This window comes from Bos taurus, chromosome 4, assembly GCF_002263795.3.
Source record: "Bos taurus isolate L1 Dominette 01449 registration number 42190680 breed Hereford chromosome 4, ARS-UCD2.0, whole genome shotgun sequence".
Classification (NCBI taxonomy): Eukaryota; Metazoa; Chordata; class Mammalia; order Artiodactyla; family Bovidae; genus Bos; species Bos taurus.
Genome location: NC_037331.1, coordinates 32,218,965 through 32,244,425, shown reverse-complemented (window position 1 = coordinate 32,244,425; position 25,461 = coordinate 32,218,965). Strand labels below are relative to the sequence as shown.

At 41.3% G+C, this 25,461-nt stretch overlaps 1 protein-coding gene across 5 annotated transcripts in view; it reads right to left on the bottom strand.

Annotated features, from left to right (window-relative positions):
* Positions 1-25,461, bottom strand: part of CCDC126 (coiled-coil domain containing 126) — a 42,359-nt gene that overhangs the window by 15,452 nt on the left and 1,446 nt on the right. For 2 of the 5 annotated variants that reach the window (XM_005205280.5, XM_005205279.5), the window contains 2 exons: positions 8,910-8,959; positions 8,300-8,679 (listed from right to left, as the gene is read on the bottom strand). In XM_005205280.5, the coding sequence (XP_005205337.1) occupies positions 8,300-8,537 (238 nt within the window). In that variant the 5' untranslated portion in view covers positions 8,538-8,679; positions 8,910-8,959. Of the gene's footprint in view, positions 1-8,299; positions 8,680-8,909; positions 8,960-13,540; positions 17,038-25,461 lie in introns of those variants that run through there. The other 3 variants (XM_015468652.3, NM_001082472.1, XM_059885765.1) reach the window with 2 other exon arrangements.

Sequence of the window (25,461 nt, the reverse complement as noted above, 5' to 3'; positions counted from 1 at the left end):
TATACCAAGTTATTAGACAACTGATGAACAGAGCAAAACCATATGCTACATATACTGACAGCGTGAATGTCTTTAATAAAAAATCAGTCAAAAAGTAATTTCCCTGCAGAAAAACTGACAAAGGATACAAAATATTCCCTCTTGTATGTATAAGAAATACAAATAGCCAACAAACTAGAAAATCTTTCAACCTCTCCTGTAAACACAGAAATGCAAAAGCAAACAATTAGATACCGTTTAAAAGTAAACTGAACTGGTGCAGGGTGTAGAAACTGGCACTTCCACAGTGGTGGGAGAGTGGAAACAGGAGTGCACACTGGCAGCACAACCCTGGAGGGCAACTTGACACGTGTCTATTAAATTTAACATGCATACCCTTAGCCAGAAAGTTTCATTTTGAGGAAATTCATCCTGCTGAAACAGTCACACAAACATAAAATACCCACAAATGTATTATTCACACATATATTTCATGCTGCTAAGTCACTTCAATTGTGTCTGATTCTGTGCGACCCCATAGACGGCAGCCCACCAGGCTCCCCCGTCCCTGGGATTCTCCAGGCAAGAACACTGGAGTGGGTTGCCATTTCCTTCTCCGATGCGTGAAAGTGAAAAGTGAAAGTGAAGTCACTCAGTCGTGTCTGACCCTCAGTGACCCCATGGACTGTAGCCTTCCAGGCTCCTCTGTCCATGGGATTTTCCAGGCAAGAGTACTGGAGTGGGGTTCATATACACACACTTATCACAGCACTAAATCCAACATACAAGGTTAGCAACAAATTATCCATTACTACAGAATAAGCGGAGAAAAAAGGAGCCTTTTAAAATGAAACAATATTAAGTCACTAAAAAGGATGAAACAGACTATCTGTAATAACATGGAAAGATATCTATAATCAAGTGAAAACAAGAAAGTTGCAAACTAGTATATATACAGTACAATCCCATTTTTGTTCAAAATGTGCTGGATGATATGTCTGCAAACTAGAGCTGGTTGGTTATCTGTCTTTGTAAAAAAGTTTTACTGGAACATAGCCATGCTCCCCAGAGAAGGCAATGGCACCCCCACTCCAGTACTCTTGCCTGGAAAATCTCATGGATGGAGGAGCCTGGTAGGCTGCAGTCCATGGGGTCGCTAGGAGTCGGACACGACTGAGCGACTTCACTTTCACTTTTCACTTTCACGCATTGGAGAAGGAAATGGCAACGCACACCAGTGTTCTTGCCTGGAGAATCCCAGGGACGGGGAAGCCTGGTGGGCTGCTGTCTCTGGGGTCACACAGAGTTGGACACGACTGAAGCGACTTAGCAGCAGCAGCAGCAGCAGCCATGCTCCCTGGTGGATCCCGGGTGGCTCAGATGGTAAATCATCTGCCTGCAACTCGGGAGAGCCAGGTTCAATTCCTGGGTCAGCAAGATCCCCTGGAGAAGGAAATGGCAATCCACTCCAGCACTTTTGCCTGGAAAATCCCATGGAGGGAGGGGCCTGATAGGCTACAGTCCATGGGGTCACAAAGAGTCAGACGCGACTGAGTGACTTCACACGAAAGCAAGCAAGCCATGCTTATTTACTGAAAAGAAGACCAAATGACCCACAAAGCTGAAAATACTTAACATTTAGTCCTATAAGAAAAAGTCTGCTAGTCCCAATATATACCAAATTAATTGACATTCTCTCTCTCTGCTCTTTTACTTATCTATGGCGCATATTTCTGTAATATTTGAATGCTTTTATTTTTTATAACCAGAAATAAGTAAAAAAAACATTTCAGATCACTGGTTAAATACCATGTGGCCATTAAATGATGCAGATATATATTAACTGACATTGAACTAGCTCCACCATATATTTTAAAATATAGTTTAAAAGATACCATGTGTATGAGTCTCATTTTGCTCTTGTAACTGAGTTGTTACATACAGCTACCCAGCATAGAACATTGAAATTAAAAGACGCTTACTCCTTGGAAGAAAAGTTATGACCAACCTAGATAGCATATTGAAAAGCAGAGACATTACTTTGCCAACAAAGATCCGTCTAGTCAAGGCTATGGTTTTTCCTGTGGTCATGTATGGATGTGAGAGTTGGACTGTGAAGAAAGCTGAGGGCCGAAGAATTGATGCCTTTGAACTGTGGTGTTGGAGAAGACTCTTGAGAGTCCCTTGGACTGCAAGGAGATCCAACCAGTCCATTCTGAAGGGGATCAGCCTGGGATTTCTTTGGAAGGAATGATGAGGAAGCTGAAACTCCAGTACTTTGGCCACCTCATGCAAAGAGTTGACTCACTGGAAAAGATTCTGATGCTGGGAGGGATTGGGGACAGGAGGAGAAGGGGACGACAGAGGATGAGATGGCTGGATGGCATCACTGACTCGATGGACATGTGTCTGAGTGAACTCCAGGAGTTGGTGATGGACAGGGAGGCCTGGCGTGCTGCGATTCATGGGGTTGCAAAGAGTCAGACACAACTGAGTGCCTGAACTGAGCGTAGCACAGAACAGCTACCTTTAAAAATATCAGTTATTCTGCTCAAGCAGAGAAATTTTTTTCTCGTTCCAAAAGAATTGCTTCTTCACGTTTCTATCAGTGTCCTTGGACTAAACAGAATGCAAAACAATGTAACATTTAATCTGCACCTGCCACTAGTACTGCCATCTCAGTTTATACCAACTCCATCTCTGCTGCTGCTGCTGCTGCTAAGTCGCTTCAGTCGTGTCCGACTCTGTGCAACCCCACAGACGGCAGCCCACCAGGCTCCCCCATTCCTGGGATTCTCCAGGCAAGAACACTGGAGTGGGTTGCCATTTCCTTCTCCAGTGCATGAAAGTGAAAAGTGAAAGTGAAGTCACTCAGTCGTGTCTGACTCGTCGTGACCCCATGGACTGCAGCCTACCAGGCTCCTCCGTCCATGGGATTTTCCAGGCAAGAGTACTGGAGTGGGGTGCCATTGCCTTCTCCGAACTCCATCTCTAGTCAACGATATTTGATTCTCAAGAGCCAATGCAGACTAACCCTCATCACTTCATTAAAAATCATCATAAAGAGAATAAAAAAGTGTCCAGGGTATTCCCAGATAAAAATAGTTAAACTCAATAAAGGCACTTAAGCCTTTGCTGATTCTAAATAGTCCATCAAAACAGTAAAGGTGATTCTTTTTCACGCTCTATTTTATGCATACATGAATGAGGCCAAAGATAACAAGAAAGGAGACAACAGCAACAAAATTCCAGAAGCTGGAAAGCAAATGGATGAGACCTGGGGCTTCCCAGGTGGCGTCAGTGGTAAAGAATCTGCCTGCCAATGCAGGAGACCAAGAGATGCAGGTTCGATCCCTGGGTCATGAAGATCCCCTGGAGAAGGGCATGGCAAACCACTCCAGTATTCTTGCCTGGAGAATTTCATGGACAGAGGAGCCTGGTGGGCTACAGTCCATGGAGTCAGAAAAAGTCGGACACAACGGAGCATGCACCCACAGGGGAGAAATGGCTACCTTGTGTCCTAGATAACTGACTTAGCATACCTGAAAAACTTGGATCTTGAAAGAGAAACCAAAAAACAATTGAAAAAATAAGAGAAAACAAAAAGCAATTCATTTTTCTCCATAGAAACGCAGCCCAAATGGCCCAGAAATTGCTGTATCAGGTACTAATGAAAATAGGAGTAAAAAAGGAACCAAAAACTGAAGGACTGGATAAAAACTGATTTATAAAGAAATCTGATTGCTAAATTTTCTCTACCACTCCAAACTGGGCAATGGCCCCTCCACCACTGCAGAAAATCTTGAGAGGCATTTTTTGAAGCCAGTGAAACAGCTGAAGGCCTGGGCACCACACTGAAAACTGGAGGAGGAAGTCAGAGTTCTCATAGTGAGTACTGAGGCCACTCCTCCCGCCGCACCCTTTTCCCCTGGCTCAGAGAACAAGTGTTCACTCCCATAACACTTGGATGCATAGTGTTGGAAGTGTTGGAAGCCCTTCTCTAAGGAGTCTGACCAGCTCAAGAGAAAAGACCTAAACATACTGATATTCAATTCAGTTCAGTTCAGTCGCTCAGTCGTGTCCAACTCTTTGCAACCCCATGGACTGTAGCACACCAGGCTTCCCTGTCCATCACCAACTCCTGGAACTTGGTCAAACTCATGTCCATAGAGACGGTGGTGCCATCCAACCATTTCATTCTGTCATCCCCTTTTCCTCCCACCTTCAATCTTTCCTAGCATCAGGGTCTTTTCAAATCAATCAGTTCTTCACATCAGGTGGCCAAAGTATTGGAGTTTCAGCTTCAGCATCAGTCCTTCCAATGAATATTCAGGACTGATTTCCTTTAGGATGGACTAGTTTGATTTCCTTGCTGTCCCAAGTACTCTCAAGAGTCTTCTCCAACACCACAGTTGAAAAGCATCAATTCTTCGGCACTCAGCTTTCTTTATAGTCCAACTCTCACATTCATACATGACTACTAGAAAAACTATGCTGCTGCTGCTGCTAAGTCGCTCAGTCGTGTCCGACTCTGTGCAACCCCATTGACAGCAGCCCAGCAGGCTCCTCTGTCCCTGGGATTCTCCAAGCAAGAATACTGGAGTGGGTTGCCATTTCCTTCTCCAAGAAAAACCATAGCTCTGACTAGATGGACCTTTGTTGGCAAAGTAATGTCTCTTTTCCATATGTTCTCTAGGTTGGTCATAGCTTTTCTTCCAAGGAGCAAGCGTCTTTTAATTTCATGGCTGCAGTCACCATCTGCAGTGATTTTGGAGCCCCAAAAAATAAAGTCTCTCACTGTTTCCACTGTTTCCCCATCTATTTGCCATGAACAGACACTGATACTATAATTAAAAAACTGGGGCACTTCCCAGGTGGTCCAGTAGTTAGGAACCCATCTTCCAGAACAGGGGATATGGGTTCTATTCCTGGTCCAGGAGGATTCCACACGCAGCAGCAAGGCAGTTAAGCCCGTGCACCACAACTACTGAGCCCACGTGACGCAACTCCTGAAGCCCACGCACAGCAACAAAAGCCCCAGCACAGCCAAAAATCAATTCGTTAATTATTTTTTAAAAAGGGAAAGAAAAATTTAGCTGGCCTTTGTCCCAGGATCCTGGGAGGCAGACTCTGAATGCCAGGAAGTTCCTGGCTGATTGTCTTTGTTATTCATGGTGGGCCCAAGGAATTGCACTTGATATTAACATATTATTGACCAGAGACGGATTAGCAGGAGGGGCATTAGTTTCTGCAAAAACCACCCCGGGTCAATAATGTGTTAAACTGGGACTCTTGGTGCACCCTAGATAGTGTGTACCGAGGTGACTCAGAATGGGGGCAAGCCATACAAGACCCATCTTGTGAGTAGAGGGTAAGGGCTTTCCAGTAGGCGAGCAGTGAGGGAGACTGGGAAATTGAGCTCAACCACGTGGCTAATGACTCAATCGATCATACCTCCACAATGAAACATCAATAAAAACTCTGGACATCGAAGTTTCGGTGGGCTCACCTCACTGGCAATGCTCTTAATACTGACACACGCTGACATGCCAGGAGGGCAACGTGTTCTGATTTCATAGGGAGAAAACAACAGAAACTTCGCACCTGGAATCCTCACAGACCTGCCTTGTCTCTCCCTTTGGCTGATTCTGATTTCCATTCTGCTGTAATAAAACTGTAGTATAGTACTTTCAGTGAGTTCCATGAGCTGATCTCATGCATCATAAACCTGAGAGGATAGTAGGAACCCTGGAACTTGTAGAGAGCTGGAAAAAAAGTGGAGATGATATGAGGACACCCAAACTTACGGCTGGTGTCTGAAATAAGGGCAGTATTGTGAAGGATTATGCCCTTAAACTGTGAAATTTGGCCAAGAGTCGGACACGACTGAGCGACTTCACTTTCACTTTTAACTTTCATGCATTGGAGAAGGAAATGGCAACCCACTCCAGTGTTCTTGCCTGGAGAATCCCAGGGACCAGGGAGCCTGGTGGGCTGCCGTCTATGGGGTCACAAAGAGTAGGACACGACTAAAGCGACTTAGCAGCAGCAGCAGTAGCAATAATCAGAAGTCATTGTAAATATTAAGGATACTCCCAAACAAATGACCCAGTCAGATCTTCTGAGTGAACACCACTCAGCAACTCAGCATTTCCCATCAAGGTTTTAGTGTCTCACTCTTTAAGAACACTTCAGAAAAGTTATCACTAATTAACCTTAGGGAAATAAAAAAAAACGGAGCTCTTAGCAGTTAAAAATGAAAGAGACAAAATGAAAAATTCCATACAGAACTGAAAATACAGCTGAGGAAAAACTTCAACAAATAAAGCAAAAAGACAAAAAGGTGGAAACTAGGAAAGCAAATAAAGGGGAATTAGTGGAAAATTCTGAAAGAGATGGGAATACCAGACCACCTGACCTTTCTCGTGAGAAACCTGTATGCAGGACAGGAAGCAACAGTTAGAATTGGATAGAACAATAGACTGGTTCCAAATAGGAAAAGGAGTATGTCAAGGCTGTATATTGTCACCCTGCTTATTTAACTTATATGCAGAGTACATCATGAGAAACACTGGGCTGGATGAAGCACAAGCTGGAATCAAGATTGCCAGGAGAAATATCAATAACTGCAGATATGCAGATGATACCACCCTTATGGCAGAAAGTGAAAAAGAACTAAAGAGCCTCTTGATGAAAGTGAAAAAGGAGAGTGAAAAAGTTGGCTTAAGGCTGAACATTCAGAAAACAAAGATCATGGCATCCGGTCCCATCACTTCATGGCAAACAGATGGGGAAAGAGTGGCTGACTTTATTTCTGGGGGGCTCCAAAATCACTGCAGATGGTGACCGCAGCCATGAAATTAAAAGACACTTACTCCTTGGAAGGAAAGTTATGACCAACCTAAACAGCATATTAAAAACCAGAGACATTACTTTGCCAACAAAGGTCCGTCTAGTCAAGGCTACGGTTTTTCCAGTGGTCATGTATGGATGTGAGAGTTGGACTATTAAGAAAGTTAAGCACCAAAGAATTGATGCTTTTCAAGTGTGGTGTTGGAGAAGACTTTTGAGAGTCCCTTGGACTGCAAGGAGATCCAACCAGTCCATCCTAAAGGAGATCAGTCCTGGGTGTTCATTGGAAGGACTGATGTTGAAGCTGAAACTCCAATATTTTGGCCACCTGATGGGAAGAGCTGACTGATTTAAAAGACCCTGATGTTGGGAAAGATTGAGGGCAGGAGGAGAAGGGGATGACAGAGGATGAGATGATTAGATGGCATCACCGACTCAATGGACATGGATTTGGGTAGACTCCGGTAGTTGGTGATGGACAGGGAGGCCTGGCGTGCTGTAGTTCATGGGGTCGCAAAGAAGTCAGACACGACTGAGCGACTGAACTGAACTAAGAGGACCAGTTCAGAGGGCCCAAATGTTGAATAACAATTCCAAAAAGAAAGAATGAAAACAATGTGCAGGAAAAAATGAAATAAATAATTTTGGAAAAATATTCCAGAATAAAGGACGTAAGTTTCAGGATTTAAAGTGCCCGCTGAGCTTCCAGCACATGAATCTATACCAAGGCACATCATCAAGAAATCTCAAGACAACAAGGTTCTACTTCATAGCACAGGGAACTATATTCAACATCCCGTGATAAATCATAATGGCAAAAAAATGAAAAAGAACACATGTATATATATATATATATGTATATGTATATATATGTGTGTGTTCTTTTATATATATGCTGCTTCTTAGGAATTCACAGATGTTCTGCAATTGACGATCTACAGTGATGTGAAACCCCTGGAGTAGGAAATGGCAGCCCACTCCATGTTCTTGCCTGGAGAATCCCATGGACAGAGGAGCCCGGCGGGCTACAGTACATGGGGTTTGCACAGAGTTGGACACAACTGAAGTGACAAAGCAGCCGCAGTAAAGTGACAATCAGGAAAAATGCAAATATGAACTAGGGATGACCACAGCACTGATTATGCAGGAAAAGTCATTGTATTAGGGATACATACAGAAATATCTAGCAGTAAAATGCCACATTTTTTATAATTTAAATATTTTCCAAAAATTGGACAAAGCAAATATTGCAAGATGTTAGAATTGTTAAGACCTAAGTGATGGATTATTTGGGTATTTATCAGGTTTCTATTTTTCAGTACATTTGAAATTTTTCATAATAAAAAGTCAAGACAAAATTACTTTGTGAACACCTGTGCATGAAGCAGTGCGTTGGATCTCCATGATTACAATTAAATGGGGACAGGATGAAGAGGAGAAAACCAGGAATATTCTATGGTTATCTTACCATATCCTGCCATAGAAGCGCCATTCTCGACATCCATTGTGTTCTTATTTTCCTCTGCTAGGGCTTTAACATATTTTTTGCTTAAATCTAGTATCTGCTCACGTAACTTGACACTGCTTTGATGTCTTGGTCGTTGAAAAATATAGTGCAGTAACATCAATCCCCAAAGGAGTCCAAATACAAGCAAGAGTAAACTCAATTTCTGGGACATAGATTTTCTTGAGATTGTAAAAACCATTTCTGAGGAACCACACAGACTCAACTGAAAAATGGTACCCAGAGGCAAGTCACCAAGCAATCAAGACGTGAAAGAAAAAAATCTCCTCCTCTAATGTATATTCTTCATCTTCAGCAAGGTTGCCGCCAACTCACAATTAACTCTGTAAAATTGAGAAGAAAAAAGGCAATTAGTCTTAACTATATCAGTAATAGAATAAATAATGGTAGATTAAAGAAGAGATTGTACAAATAGTTTTCATTTAGAATTGTATTGTCTTCTTTTTGATAATTTTCTCTATCACTAAATAAGCTTCCTAGTCTTTTATCAGCTCTGTTTTCACAGCTCTTTAAAAATTTAAACTAGAAATAAATGTCAGTTCATTAGAACTACCTGAAAGAAACGCCGCCATGGTCATGAAACTCTGAATAACTTCTCATTGTCTGTAAATAAAACAATGAATATATAAGATTTAGAGATATCAGTCTCTTCAAATACAAGTCACCAACCTAAATGTGTGAAAGCAATTCCTCCTTTTCCTTTAAAAAAAAAAAGTTGATTCCAAAATGAAAGTCAGAAATAGGAAAGGTGAAACAGACTGGAAGATCAAAACAGCTGACTGAAGAACAAAACAGAACCCACAGTAAGCATGCCAATGTCACTAGAAAATACTACTACTGACAACAGGTAATCTGAAAAAACAACCAACCTAAGATGCCAAATAAGTCATAATTTCTAAGTTTATACTTTTAAGTATATGCCAGACATGACAAGCACTAACTTCCTTTTTTTTACCTTTCCAAAATTTACAATTCTAAACAGGAATGTATTTTTATAATTTGAGGAAAAACTGAAAAGTTATACTTCAGTTTTTAAAAGAGATAAAGTAACAACAATCAAGGAATCATAAACAGCGTAACAGTAATAATGTGCCCAAATCACCAAAGGGTCCAATGAAGAAAACTCTTCAATTATGTCTAACGGGATAAAATTCTTCAGGGAGAAATATACCTAGAGTCCAAAAAATTTCATTGCACAGCTTAATGAAAATAATCACTAAGAACGTTTTAACTTCTTAAAGTAGTATGGGCAAATAAAACACACTAATTCCAACCTACTTAACTGAAGTAATAAAATCTAGTTTGAGGATAGTAAGACTAGAAATGAATATAGCATCAATGAAGGTAAAGCATTCAATCACTCTCAACACACATTTATGAGCCAGCATATATGATAAGCAGCAGGAAAATCCTGTTTTGCCCTAGGAATTTGATTTCTAGCATAGGTGCTTTCAAACCTTTTTGAAAATAAATTAAGAAAGTATTTACTCAATGATCTTATACAAAATATCAAAATATAAAACACATATAATCAAAGTTTTTTTTTAGCTAATGCATGTGTGTTGAGGTATGCTTAAGGGGGAGATCTACTGCCCAGCCAATTTTGGTTCAGAAAATTCCCATTCTTACTTTACTCCACCCTGCCACCCAGTCCCTGACACACATTCAATAAATTCTGGAGCTTCAAGGTTTGAAGGACACCCATCTACTCTAACTGAAGTATATTTATCTTTCCAAACCTCACTACAACCAAGACTACACCACCAACTAGGTATGTTAATAACTATGTAAAGCAATTAAAAATTAAGGAATTAACTCATTTTCTAATTTTCTTCTACTTCTGCTTTTTTCTTCAGTTACCATGCACACAACAAACTCCTTCAGAGTTCACTGAAACAATATCATTAATATCAATATTGGATTACTAAATTTTGTTTAACAAAGTAAAGTAAACATCACCTAATATTTTTTTCTACAAAGATTTTTACACTTAAGTTCAGAAAAAGTAGAAATTCTGGGTTCCCAAGCAAAATTTAAAAACATTCTTTCACATATATAAACCTTCCTTCACACATCTTTCCAGGTGCTATGTCTTTTCAAGCTTGACCTGAGTGCTAGATTATCCAACCCAGTACCCAGTGGAAAAATCAACTGGGAATCTGTCCTGAAGCAGTCACAGCAGGGTTCTAAAGGTGGCGTGCCCACAAAGCCAGAAAAGTGACATCACCAGAGAATAGAGAACATAGACCTGAAGGTATTTTGGCAGATGAAGGTTAGAGCCTAGAAAGCTCTAGGCTACTATACCTGTCCAAGGCCACAAAGGAAGAGACTCAAAACCAGAAGCAAGAGGATACTTCAGTTAAATAACAGCAACAATCATTACTACACTTACTTACTTCATACCAGATTCTACTCTAATCTCCCTACCTAAATTAGCTTATTTAATCTTTACAATATCCCATACTAATAATATTCTGACTTGAATACTTGAACAGTTGAAAAAACTGAAGCAAACAGACATTAAATAAGTTGCCCAGTTCAAGAGGGTGGGGACATATGTACACTTATGGCTGATTCATGTTGATGTATGGCAGAAACCAACACAATATTATAAAGCAATTATCCTTCAATTAAAAATAAATAAATTTTTTAAAAAGAGAGATATATATCCTACATTAAAAAAAAAAGTTACCCAAGATCAAACAACTAGATAGTGGGAGAGAGAGCATTCAAAGCTCAGGCTCTTAACCACTGCCCTCTTTTACAGCAATGGCATTCATTAAAAGAGCAGCAGCAGCAACCACTGTGGTGAAAGTACTGAATCCTTATCACCGGTCCAGACTGAAATAAACACTTTACAAAGGTTATTTCATTTAATATTTATATAACCTCAAAAAATAAATGTTGTTGTTCCCACTCCAAAGATGACTAAAGTAAGGCTTTACGAGGTTAGCCTGCTTAAGATTTTTTAATACCCAGGACCACTCACTTCATTTGCCTCAACTTTGACAAGGATCACCAAGTCCACAAATTCAGAATCTGTATCTCCATTCAGGGTCTCTTCTTTCCCTTAAAAGGGTCCTTGCTGCTTCTGCTGCTGCTGCTAAGTCGCTTCAGTCGTGTCTGACTCTGTGCGACCCCAGAAACAACAGCCCACCAGGCCCCCCCGTCCCTGGGATTCTCCAGGCAAGAACACTGGTGTGGGTTGCCATTTCCTTCTCCAAAAGGGTCCTTAAACCCAGCCATATTAGAACTCCTAGGTTTTATGAAACTCCACAAAAGTAACAAATCCCAAAACTGTAAATGGCATTAGGAAGAGAACAGGAGGTTCATGGGTAAGGAAGCCGGAATGACTAGGGAAGGAGAATAGTTAAACCCAGGGAGCCTAACCCATAAGAGGTAAAATCCCTCCAAGGAGGTACAAGCTTAAGGATGAGAGGCTGGGGAGTTCTCTGGTGGCCTAGTGGTTAGGATTCTTGGGTTTTCATTGCCATGGCCCAGGTTCAATCCCTGGTCAGGGAACTGAGATCCCACAAGATGCGCAGTGCAGCCAAATAAATTAATTAAAAAAAAAAAAAGGAATGACAGACTGCTCAGCATCATGAACACAAACTCTGCTTAGAGGCAGTACCAACACCAGACACAGCGAGAAAATCCTGGGAGGAGACAAGGCAGAAGCAGGGCTGAGGAGGGTATGTCCCCGGAGTAATAAATCCCGGGGAACAAGGAAGCCAAGTTTCTCAGTTTGAGGGACCCAAAGAAGCTGCAAACATTAAATAAAGAACCCCCCTTTTGGTTCTATACTGTGTATGACCCAACTGTACCACAGATTCAGAAAAGAGGCTGTCATGAAACGTCTCCGTAGCCTTAATTCTACATGGAATGTGTCTACTCACCATTGCCTACAACAAAATTAGAGCAGACCATCTCAGAAGGAAGTGTGAAAATTATACACTGTGTAACTTGCTTGTGTTTCTTACATGGTTTTCTATAGAGATAAGAAGTTTTACTATGAAAAGGTTTTGTCTCTGGGAATAGCAAAGAGATCAGAAGTTGGGAGCAGTTAATCCCTCAAGACATGAGAGAACTACAAAAGGACACCAAGGAATAAACAAGTGTGGAAGACACCCTAGAGCCTTCTCTAAGCTGAAATGATGCCCCAGAGCCAGCTTCTGCATGACAAAGAGCTGAACAACTCAACAGCCCATGAGGATTCTCCACAGTGACCCAAGAAGACCTGAAAACTGTTACCTGAGAGTTCGTTTCCACAAGCTACTCCAAGCAAGCCCAGCAGAGGTGACTAAAATACCAAAAAGAATACACTTCTGCTTTTGGTCTCTTCTGAGGGAATACTTCACATTAAAACCACCTGGAAATTTTTTTTTTTTTTTTAATCCCAGTGCAGAGGAGCCTGGAGGAAAACCAGAATCCTAGCCACCAGACCAGCAATGGCTAGAGGCCAGAAGCTACTTCTCCCTGGAACTTTGCTCCCAGTAAAAAATACATTTATCACAGAGGCAGAAACTATAAATGCAGGTACTAGAGACATAGCACAAGTGGGAAAGCACACAGAGAAGCAAGGCAGAGACGTACACCCGGAGCGAAAAGGGTACAGGCACCCCCTAGTGAGGAGGAGCCCCATAAGGAGGCGGTTAAGTCATTTATATACCTCAGTTCTTCCCCATCTTTGTCTTCCTTCAGGCCAATTATTTGGTTTTTTTCTCCACACTTGACCTACCCTGGGACCCTGCCCTTGGTGCCCACACAACCCCCAGCCAATATGGATCTCAAAGTGAAGGCTTCTGGGAGAAGCAATCCTCTTTATCCCCTGACTTTTGACCCACCCACAAGGAGCCTTTCTGCGAATGTGTAGCATTTCCCTTGTCCCAAAAGAGCGGGGAGTAGAGATTCCTTAATCCTTTACTCAAATGGGTTTTGCCCCTCTTTGTCCTTGTCATGACTATTACCTTAAGGTGTTTACAAGAGACAAAGACTGGCTATTTACCTTGTTTCTGCTGTTACTTCCATTTTGGAGAGCAAACAGGAAGCTGACTGTAAATTCCTCAACTGCAGCCCATCTAACTCTTGTCTCAGGAAATGCTAGCAGTTCTAAGCATCAGGCCTGAAACCCACTTTTTCTTGCCCCATGAAATGCAAACAGGAGGACAGATGTAAACGTCTAACCTGGAGCCCTTCTATCTCCTGACTCATTTCTGTGCAATGTTCAAAGTTGCAAATGGCAGAGAACTTGAACACTGAACTCCCCAATTTTCCTTTGTCCTTCAAGTACCAGTTCAGCTCCTGAAAGGCCACCTAGATCAGGACAGAGACAATAGTTAGAAACCTAAAGGCCTGCACTGTCACTGGGGACTTATGGCTACAATCCAGCATAGTATTCGTCCTCCACCCACACAGTCTAAAACACAAAAACTTTTCAATCTTAACTTCTAGGCCCCCTATATTAATTTCTTACTAATTACTTTAAAAAGTAAAACTTCAAATATGTCCCAAGTAACAATTGGAGTTTTTAAAGGCAAAAATAAAATCATTATGGAAACTGAGCAGGCCCCAGTGGGGACCTCCTGGATACAAGTCCTTTCTCTGTCCCCTGTTTCTTGTTTTTAGGGAACAGACTTCATTCAGCCTCCTAGACCTTTCCTGAGTTCCAAAGGATAGAGTCAAATTGCTAATCAGCAAAGTAAGGGAATGCAGAAACAAAAAAGAAAGAGTCAAGAAACAACAGTGCAGTGATAGGGACACTTCCCCAGTGGCCCAAGTGGTTAAGATGCCTCGCTTCTGCAGGCAGCATGGGTTCAGTCCCTGGTCAGGGAACTGAGATCCCACATGCCACATGGTGCAGCCAAAAAAAACAAAATAGTGCAGTGTTGAGGCACGGTCCTGGTTCCTCCCCAAAGAATATTCACAACACACCTCTGAGTTCTTCTGCAGGAAAAGTCCCCACACAGGTAGGAGATGGTAACTTCAGGCTGAGCACAAGATGACCCTGTTACCTCACCACCAACCAGTCAGAAGAAAGTCACACACCATACAGCCCTCATCCCAAATTTTGTCTATAAAAACTTTCTCCAAAAAATGGACTTTTTGAGCATTATCTGTCCCAGACAACTGATTCCGTTCAGGGCCCCACAGGCCTCTGTGTCCCCCATTTCTTTGATTATAAGAAACCACCTTCATTCAGCCTCCATGCCCTTCCCTGAGTTCCAATGGGGCAGATACAAGCAGATGTTAATTAGGGAAGGGAGAGCACATGAAACCAGGGAGAAATAGTCAGGAGCAGCTTTGGGGCAAGGTCCTGTTTCCCCACCTAAGGATACACACAATGTCTTTAAGCTATGGTATGCTTCCCACAAGCAAGCAGACTCCAGACCAGCTGGACCTCAAGTTTGATGATGGTGACTCCTACCTACCTCACCACCAGCCCTTCAGAAGAATACCCACAGAATGACCATACCCTCCTTAAACATTTACTATAAAACGTATTATCTTCCCCAAGTGAGAATACATTGTTTCGAGGGCAGGAGCCCACTGTCTCCCGCCTTTGCCTGGCAAAGCACTAAAGCTATCCTTTTCTACTTCACCGAAAATTCTGTCTCTGAGATTTGATTTGGCACCAGTGTACAAAGAAGCTGAGCTATCAGCATCACAACTTGTACGGCACCTTACAATAAACACTGTACTTTCCTTCCCAACAACACAGGGTCAGCAGATTAGCTTGGCTTTACTGCATGTGGGCAGATCACAGTTTTGGTTCAGTAACATATTAGCTTCATCATCATTATTTTGACCTAAGAGAGACAGACTTCTGAATATTTTTAGGATTCCCAGAGGAAAGTTCTCACCCAACTGCAGAAATTACAAAAGGAATTACACTCCATATGGCCCAAAAGTAGGAAAATTAAGGAGAGGAGACAACTTAAAATGAAGTATCTGTAAAGTACTAGACCTGAAGAAGGGCAACAGAATATGCTCCAAGTACCATCATCTCCAACTAAAGTACTGCCGCTACTTCAAGTGACTTCCTAGATTCTTCTCCAACCCCACTTCAAGCCATTGTCCTCAGAGCAAAACAAGCCATGATCTGAACAGTCACAATTTTAATTTCTTCCTCCAAAGGAAATATGCAAATTGTCAATAAGCACATGAAAAGGTACTCAAACTACTAATCTTCAGGGAAAAGCAAATTCAAACCACAATGAAATACCACTTGACACCATCAGGATGGCTATGAAGGGCATCAGAATGTGTCACCCCAAAATATCCACTTTGGTATAAGGATTATTTTCAGCCGAAGATAACTGAAAAACAGCAGATGCAGTAAGGCCTCCCTGATCTCCCCCTTTCTACCTGAAAGCAAAACATGAATTACTTACGAGAAAGATGAGAACACTCTTTATCACAGGAGACAGGGCACTGATGCTGAGACAAATCTGTACAAACACACCTTACTAAAACAAATCTTATCTTTCATTAGTTACCCCTATGTATTTACCTTCCCACAATTTACTGACTCCAGAAGCTCAAACTCCTTTCCTTTGTCTTAGCACACTTCCATAATTTATGGCTCTTTGTTTAAATGGTATACACACTCTCAGCACTAACTGCTTCTTTTATTTTTTAAGTTCATTTCTGTGATGTGAACCATTTGTACATGAAACAACCTTTCTCTCCTGTTAATTGATCTTTCGTCAGTTTAGTTTGCAGAGTCCTGGGCACTGAACCTAAGAAAGTAGATGAAAACGTTTTTTCTTCTACAGCAATTATTAAAAACAAAACCAAAACTGTTGGTACAGTTGCAGAGAAATTGAAAGCCAATACAAAATGGTGCAGGTGCCGTGGAAAGCAGTATTGGCAGTTCCTAAAAAAAATTAAACAATTTGACCCAGCTATTCCACTTCTGGGTGTAATTACAAAAGAACTGAAAGTGTTACGGAACACAAGTTCATGTGAGTGATGCATAGTAAGGCCAAACCAAAATGTGGGAGTTTGGAGCAGAGAAAGGTTTATTACAAGGCCAACGAAGGAGAACAGGTGGCTCATGCTCAAAAACCTTGAAGTCCTTGATGGTTTTCAGGGAGAAATTTTCATCGGCAAAATCTGGAATGAGGGCTGTATGGTATGTGACTCCCTTCTGAATGGTTGCTGATGAGGCTAACAGGACGGTATTCCAGGCATCTTGTGCTCAGCTGAAGTTAACCATCCTTATCTGTGTGGGAATCTTAGTTCCTTCAGAAAAACTCAAAGATATTATATATATATTCCTTGAGGAGGAACCAGAATACTACTTTAATTGCTGCAATATAGTTTCTTGATGTTTCTCCTTTGTTTCTGCATACCCTTACTTGCCTGATTAGCAACTATTTGAATCTGCCCTTTGAAATTCAGGGAGGTCTAGGAGGCTGAAGCCTTCATCCTGCAAGAAAGAAATGGGGGGCTTGGAAGGGCTTCTGTACCCAGGTGGTCCCCCCTGGGTCCTGCTTGGTTTCAGAAGCAGGGACTCAAAGAGGAACTTGTACAGCCATGTTCATTGCAGCACTGTGAGGTGGAAACAACAGGTGCACAGCTGAAGGTTTTGTTCAACGTGGTATATACACACAATGAAATATTCAAGATAAAGGAGAATAAAATTCTGATACATGCTACAATATGGATCAGAATTAAAACCTTAGAGGCATTGTGCTAAGTTAAAGAAGCTAACACAAAAAGACAAATATTATATGATGCCACTTGTATAGGCACCTAGAAGTTAGTCAGAGATAGAATGTAGAATGGTAGTTACCAGAGGCTAGTGGGAGGAGAGAATGGAGAGTTATGGTCTAGAGTACAGAGTTTTATAAATACTCTGGGACGAAGAAAAACTTCTGGAGATGTAAGGCAGTGATAGGAAGGAAGGAGGTAGATTGACTCCTGGGCTAACACAGAGCTAACATATGACCCTGCAATCCCACTCTGGGGCATACATCCAGAGAAAACCATAATTCAAAAAGATACATGCACCCAAATGTACACTGAGGCAGTATTTACAACAGCCAGGACATGGAAGCAACCTAAATGTTCACTGATGGATGAATGGATAAAGAAGATGTGATATATACATAGAACAGAATATCGCTGCTGCTGCTGCTAAGTTGCTTCAGTCGTGTCCGACTCTGTGTGACCCCACAGACGGCAGCCCACCAGGCTCCCCTGTCCCTGGGATTCTCCAGGCAAGAACACTGGAGTGGGTTGCCATTTCCTTCTCCAATGCATGAAAGTGAAAAGTGAAAGTGAAGTCGCTCAGTCATGCCTGACTCTTCGAGACCCCAGGGACTGCAGCCCACCAGGCTCCTCCGTCCATGGGATTTTCCAGGTGAGAGTACTGGAGTGGGGGGCCATATATTACTCAGCCACAAAAAAAGAATGAAATAATGTCATTTGCAGCGACATGGATGGACCCAGAGATTGTCATACTGAGTGAAGTCAGACAAAGAAAGACAAACATCATGTGGTATCACTTATATGTGTAATCTTAAAAAATGGTACAAATTAACTTATTTACAACACAAGAAAGAGTCACAGATGTAGGAAACAAACTTACAGTTACCAAAGAAAACTCTTCAATGGTTTCCCACTGCACTTGGAATAAAATTAAAACTATTTACTGAAACCAAGTAGGAGCCAGTGGAGCACTCCTAGGTACAAACGCCTTTCTGTGCCCCCTATTTCTTGTTTGTAAAGAGAAGGCTTCAGCAGGTTCACACAGATACTGATCACAGAAGGGAGAGAACGCAGAAACAAAGGAGAAGCCGTCAAGATACAACAGTGATGAGCACACGACTCCTGGAGTTCCAGGTTTCTGAGCAGGAGCTGCCCATTCTCCTTTCACGCTTGTTGCAATAAACCTTTCCTTGCTCCAAACTCCCATTTTGGCCTCTTTGGCCTCACTGTGCATGAGGCACACAAACTTATGTTTGGCAACATGGCCATAGTCGAGAAGGTTCTGCAGAGCTGATTTCACCATTATCTCTGTCTGTCCTAATCTCACACCACTTTCCCCTTGCTCACTGTACTACAGTCAAGCTAGGCAAAACACACCAAATTCTTTCTGAACTCAGCAGCAGTACAACTGTTATTCCCTTGCTTGAAATGCTCTCCCCATGGCTTATTCCTTTTCCTCCTTTAGTATTCCTCCTTTACTCAAATGTCACCTCTTCAAAAAGTAGCACTCCCACTCCTACCCCACCTTCAGCCTCAAGGTACTCTCTATCAATCTCCATACAAAATTACATACAGTAAGATCCTGCCTCAGTATCTGCAGGGGTTGGTTCCAGGGCCCCTAATGGATACCAAAATCCAAAGATGCTCAAGTCCTTCTTATAAAGTGGTATATTATGTACATATTACCTATGCACATCCTCCTGTATACTTTAAACCATTTCGAGATTACTAATAATATCTAATACAAATGTAAATGCTATATGTTGCTGCTGCTACTGCTGCTAAGTCACTTCAGTTGTGTCCGACTCTGTGCGACCCCATAGACGACAGCCCACTAGGCTCCCTCGTCCCTGGGATTCTCTAGGCAAGAACACTGGAGTGGGTGGCCATTTCCTTCTCCAATGCATGAAAGTGAAAAGTGAAAGTGAAGTCTCTCAGTCATGCCCGACTATTCACGACCCCATGGACTGCAGCTTACCAGGCTCCTCCGCCCATGGGATTTTCCAGGCAAGAGTACTGGAGTGGGGTGCCATTGCCTTCTCCGAAATGCTATATGTTAGTCAGGTCCGATTCTTTGTGACCCCATAGACTGCAGCCTGCCAGGCTCCTCTGTCCCTGGGATTCTCCAGGCAAGAATACTGGAGTGGGCTGCCATGCCCTCCTCCAGAGGATCTTCCCAACCCAGGGATCAAAACTGAGCCCCTTCCATTGCAGGCAGGTTCTTTACAGTCTGATCCACCAGGAAGTAAATGTGATATAAATAGTAGCAAATTCAAGTTTTAGTTTTTGGAAGTTTCTGGAATTTTTTTTTCAGTATTTTCAATCCACAATTGATTCCACAGATGCAGAATCCGCAGATACAAAGGGCTAACTATGTTCTATCTTTAAAACCTTAAGTTATTTTATCTTCCTAAACCCTAAAGTCTCACTTACATCATGGAGATAACAGTACCTACCTAACACTGGTGAGGATAAATGACATCTTATACTACTAATGTCAATAAATATTAACATTTATTAGTAGTATCAGGTACTTACACAGCAATATTGAGTAACTTGAGTTAATACAGGGCATGTTTTACTAGACGACTTCCCAGGTGGCGCTAGTGGTAAAGAAACTGCCTGCCAATGCAGGGCACATAACAGATGTGGGTTCGATCGCTGGGTCAAGAATATCTGCTAGAGGAGGAAATGGCAACCCACTCCAGTGTTCTTGCCTGGAAAATCGTATGAACAGAGGAGTGTGACGAGCTACAGTCCATGGGGTCGCAAAAGAGCTGGACACAACTGAGCGACCAAACAATTAAGATGACTTAATAGCATGTCATTGATGAGAACAGTTCCTCTTCCATATGGCCTAAAATGAGACTAGAGTATCTGTTTAAATGCCACCTGTATGAGAAGGGTCTTAAAACCTTATAACCTTATTCTAGTCCACTTTCACCTCCTTCTCTCACATCACATTACTTTATACCAACTGAGGCTTGTTTCTTAAAGTCCCACGTGCCTTAAGGGCAAGAGTAACATGCCCTACACTGCAGCCATAACTTCCACAGAGCCTGGAGAACAATCAGCAGAAATTTACTTTAAGCACACCCTCAGCCTAACCCCACCAACTCCCCTGAGCACCAATGTGACCTCCCTGCAGTGTTTCTGAGGGGCAAAGGTGCAGAGGAGAAGAGAATTTCAAGATCAAATTACAGTCAGTTGAGTTCCACATCCACAGATCCAACCAACTGCAGATAGAAAATATTTAATGAAAAGGAAAAAAAAAAGAAAATATTTAATGAAAAGAAATTCCAGAAAGTTCCAAAAAGCAAAGCTTGAATTTGCCATGCACTGGCAACAATTTACACAGCATTTGCATTGTATTAGGTATTATAAACTATTGAGAGACGGTTTAAAGTATACAGGACAATGTGCGTAGGTTATTTGCAAATAACATGCCATCTTATTAATACATAAGGGATTTAAGCATCCCAAAGATTCTGGCATCCATGGTCACAGGGCAGTAAAGGTAGAGGTGGACCTGGAATCAATGCCCTGCAGATACAGACACAGATACAGAGGGACGACTGTATTTTCAATTACCTGAGCAGAAATCTGATTTAATCTTCTCACATTTCAGATGTAGGAACTAAAGCTCAGAGATGTTAAGTGTCTTGCCTAAAATGGAGGCAATGAGTTAGTAGCAGAAACTGTATTGGCCTTGAACACAGGTCCTGACTCACTATTTAGGTTTTTCTCTATACCACACTACCTCCCCTACCTCCAGGAGAAAAGACTATAAGTACTAAATGAACTATAATATTAAGTGGACTTTGTCTTTTTTGTTTTAAAGGAATGTAACAAGAAAACAGTAATGGCAGTTTAGGTCAATGATACTAAAAGTTCTGAAGATATGTAGTTTGGACTATTCTTTAAACTATCAGGTTAGCATATTAAAGTTTCAAATATGTTGATTGACAGAAATCAAAGTATTACAAAGTTGCTACAGGAAGAACTTAAGAAATTGTAGATCTTTATTTTTTTAACATAAGCAAAAGAACTAGAAAAAATATACAAGGTCTTCTGGATGTAGGTATCTTCACCATGATCAGCAAATACAATGATAAGAACACATTTCCAGAAAAAATAAAGGGAGGGTGGGGGAGGGATGATGCAGAAAGAACTGTATTCGAACACAACCTTTACTACATACAGTTTCATTTAAGCCTGAAAGACCTTGGTTTATTCATTCATTTGCTCACTTATTCATTCACAATATTTATTAAAGCACCTACTATGTGCCGGGAACAGGAGATGTGAATGGAAACAAGCCAGGATTCCTGCTCTTCTAAAGATTATGCTTTAGTAGAAGTCAGATAGTAACAAGCAAACACAGAAACAAGCTAATTTCAGCTTGCAATAAATTGCTACGAAGAAAACAAACAGACTGAGAAAAAATTAGAATTTGGAGGAGCCAAATGAGCTATGAGGTCAAGGAAGGAGGTCTGACCTGAGGAAAGAAATGGAAGTATGAAGTCTGGCTCCAATTTCCTTCTAACCAAAACCTTGAGAATTCTAACCAGAATCTTGGGAGGAGACAGTAAATTCCTTTTTTCTATTCTCCTCAGTACAAACATATGAGAATGAAAGGAATCCCAATCCCCACATGGAATGGCCTCGTTTGGAGAAACTGTCCAAAATGAACAAAAGGAAACCCATAAGCAAAGAAAACTCTGTATTCCCTTTTCTTATGAGAATGGCAGTTTCGCTGTTTGGTAACATACGAGCAGTAATGATCTGACGTGGTGGTCTTTACACAGGAAAACATTTTTTTTGACCTTTTCTAATATGAAAAGGGCAGTGCTATCTGGCAATGTGATGGCATGTTAATTTGTAATTGCTGTTAAGCATTTTAAATACAATTTTTCAAACTCCAAAATATTGCTCGTTACAAAATACTAAAGTAGAAAAACAAAAAACACGGGGACATTTTTTCTGAATTTATATATTTATTGTATTACAGACCTTAATATATTCACTCCAATTCACAAGATTTACACATGAACAAAGATTTTTCAAAGCTCTTGCCAAACAGCAAACATGCTGCTGCTGCTGCTAAGCTGCTTCAGTCGTGTCTGACTCTGTGCGACCCCATAGACAGCAGCCCACCAGGCCCTGCCGTCCCTGGGATTCTCCAGGCAAGAACACTGGAGTGGTTGCCATTTCCTTCTCCAATGCATGAAAGTGAAAAGTGAAAGTGAAGTCGCTCAGTCGTGTCCAACTCTTAACGACCCCAGGGACTGCAGCCTACCAGGCTCCTCCGTCCATGGGATTTTCCAGGCAAGAGTACTGGAGTGGGGTGCCATTAAGTAACTACATATCTAAGCTATTTTTCAGTGGTTTCTCCCTAGCCAAAGACCTAAAGACGAATACATTACTCCAACATTATTACTAGGGAAAAGTAAAGATAGAGGATCAGTGAATACTTAAACTAGAAGATCCTCATTTTAAAGACAAGGAAGGACTTCCCTGGTGGTCCCGTGGCTAACACTCCATGCTCCCAATGCAGGGAACCTGGGTTCCATCCCTGGTCAGGGAACTAGATCCCACAAGCTGCAATTAAGAGACTACAAGCTGCAACTAAAGATCCCATGTGCCACAACTAAGAGATGGTGCACTCAAATAAAGAAATAAATATCTTTTAATAAATAAGTAAAGATAAGGAAAGGGAAGCATAAGGAGGATTAATGACTACCCAATGTCAAACAAATGGGGAAATTAAGCATCTAAACTCTCAGCCCAGGACTCCAGCGTTTTTTCAAAAGCAAGGAACAAGAATCTACTTTTCAACTTGCCCTTTTCAAACAAGATGAAACGCAGAACACTTCCCTGGTGGTCCAGTGGCTAAGAATCCGCCAATCAATGCAGCGGACGTGAGTTTGATCCCTAGTCCAGAAAGATCCCACAAGCCAAGGGGCAACTAATACCATCCACCACAACTACTGAAGCCCAGCGCCCCCTAGAGCCTGCTCTCCACAAGAGAAGCCAGCGCACCACAGCTAGAGAGTAGCCCCTCCCACAACTAGAGAAAGCCCGACACATTAACCAAAATCTAACATAGCCAAAAATACATAAATGAAATAGAAATTATCAGAGTAGACTGTACAGAATATAGATTTTATTTTGTAAAACTTTTTTCAGCTTTCTATACACTTATATACTTCTTTCATACACACGCACACAGAGTTATATATCCATGGAGTCTGTAGGTTAAAAGGCCCCTTTCTATGGGCTGCAGTCAAAAATGTTAAAAACACTGCATTTCACACTGCCGATCTTGAAATACTTCCTTGTATTTTTATGCAAACGTTGCAATAGCAAGACTAAAAACTTCAATGGATGACCAATCCTACCTTGGAACTCTCTACTTCAAGTCCCATTTTTGCATTCATTTAGGGCTCTACTTTTGTGCCGTTATGAATATATAACTAAAGTAACTATTAGCAGCAACTAGCAAGCACAGAAGCTCTCATTCAGCCAAAGGTGCGCCAAGAATCACTGCCTGTTGATCTACAGAATTTACAGCTGGAAAAGCAGATCTTTATTACAAAAAGACACAGTATGTTCTCACTAGAGCTCAGAGGTTCAGATAGTTCTCTCCAAAAAAAGAAATAAGTACGCCACAGACTTGCCTTTGAATGTAATTTCAGGAGAAAAGCTCATTCCTAAAATATTTTCTAGTTTCTCTACATAATATTGCCTGAGGCTAACAACTAGGGGAAAAATTTAACATAGAACACAGCCATCCACTACTAATTAGGTCTAAGACTTAAAATGTGAACTGCCTTGGAAGAAGCTACACTATAATTCCAGCTAAGACACAGAAATATCACATCTCAAGATCTAAGATCATTTTTAGATGGAATATTGGGGAGAGGCAAAAGACGACGACAGCTCTGGAGAGGACAAAGACAGATCGAAGACAACGGATAAAAGAAGTGAGGGTGACGAGGAGAATGTTAGAGCAAAAGGGAAACTACTCAAGCACTACACACAGTCAAAGTGTAATCCAAAATACATCACGCCCTACTAGATATTTCAGGCACAAAGCCTGACCTGCCCACTGACTCAGCCAATCACGGTTTGCGCCACACGACCCCACCTCCCCCTCCACAGCTGACCAGACCAGGACTGGGCACCTTTGCCTGAGACTTCGCACAAAAAGGCCCCTAAAAAAAAAAAAAAAAAAAAAAACAAGCTGTTGGGAGTAAAAATAATAAATAAATAAATAATACATATAAGTAATAAATAAATATCACAAAAAGAAACAATGAGGTTGAATTAGGGGGACTGAGAAACCCAAGTTATACTGTTATTTAGTTGCTAAATCCTGTCCCCACTCTTTTGGGCCTCCATGGACTGTAGCTTGCCAGGCTACTCTGTCCATGGGATCCCAAGTTATATAAAAGCAGGGATAACAGATAAAGAGACTGTGACTAAAGAAAAGAGATACAGAGTACGGAGGAAGAAAACTAACCATGTCAAAAATGCAGAGAAAACATGTGCAGCTCCTGAAAGAGGGATGAAGAGAGATTCTTGTTTATGGCAGCTTTCTATTCTTTCATGTGTACCCGTTCCCCAAGGTGGGGGAAAAAATACCCTAAGACACAAATAAATTACTAAAAGGGTTGACATCATTTTTTTCCCACATTAAAAAAGAACTTGTCACTGAAAGGTCTGAGTTAGAAGAATCCCTGGAATCAGACCAATTCTCTATTTGAAAGATGAGGAAGTTGAGAACCACAAAGGAAACTAAGGTCATACAGAGTGACAGACCCAGGACAAGAATCAAGGTCTCCTATTTCCAGTCACTATTCTGTCCTATACACAGCACTAAATGACGTCACCAGAAGAGAAACATTTTTTCCTAAAGACGAGTATTTCTGCCACACGTTTCTTAATGAATAAGAAATCTTTATGTGCACTATGCCATCTCCCACAGTTTAAATACGTTTTTCACATATTTACTCTCTGGTTCTCTGATATCCTGATGAAATACATTCAGTAGATTTCTCCTTAAGTAATTTTTTTTCATATATGTGTCACTCAAGACATTACACAAAATTCACCTTGCTCCACTGGCTTTTCCCCCACCATAACCATACATTCAAAAACAGCTTAATGTAGAGAACTTATTTCAGACTGCACAGTATTTGAACTAAAAGTAGTACAGAACACACATTTTAAATGAAAACAATTTCAACAAAGGACCATAAAGATTTCCATGAGGAAAAACTCAACACCTATGTCAGTAAAATTCAGGAGAAAACAGTGCAAGAACAATCATAACTAAAGAAGGACTAATGTGAAATGCTTCAAATCATCTTATAAAATGTATTGCT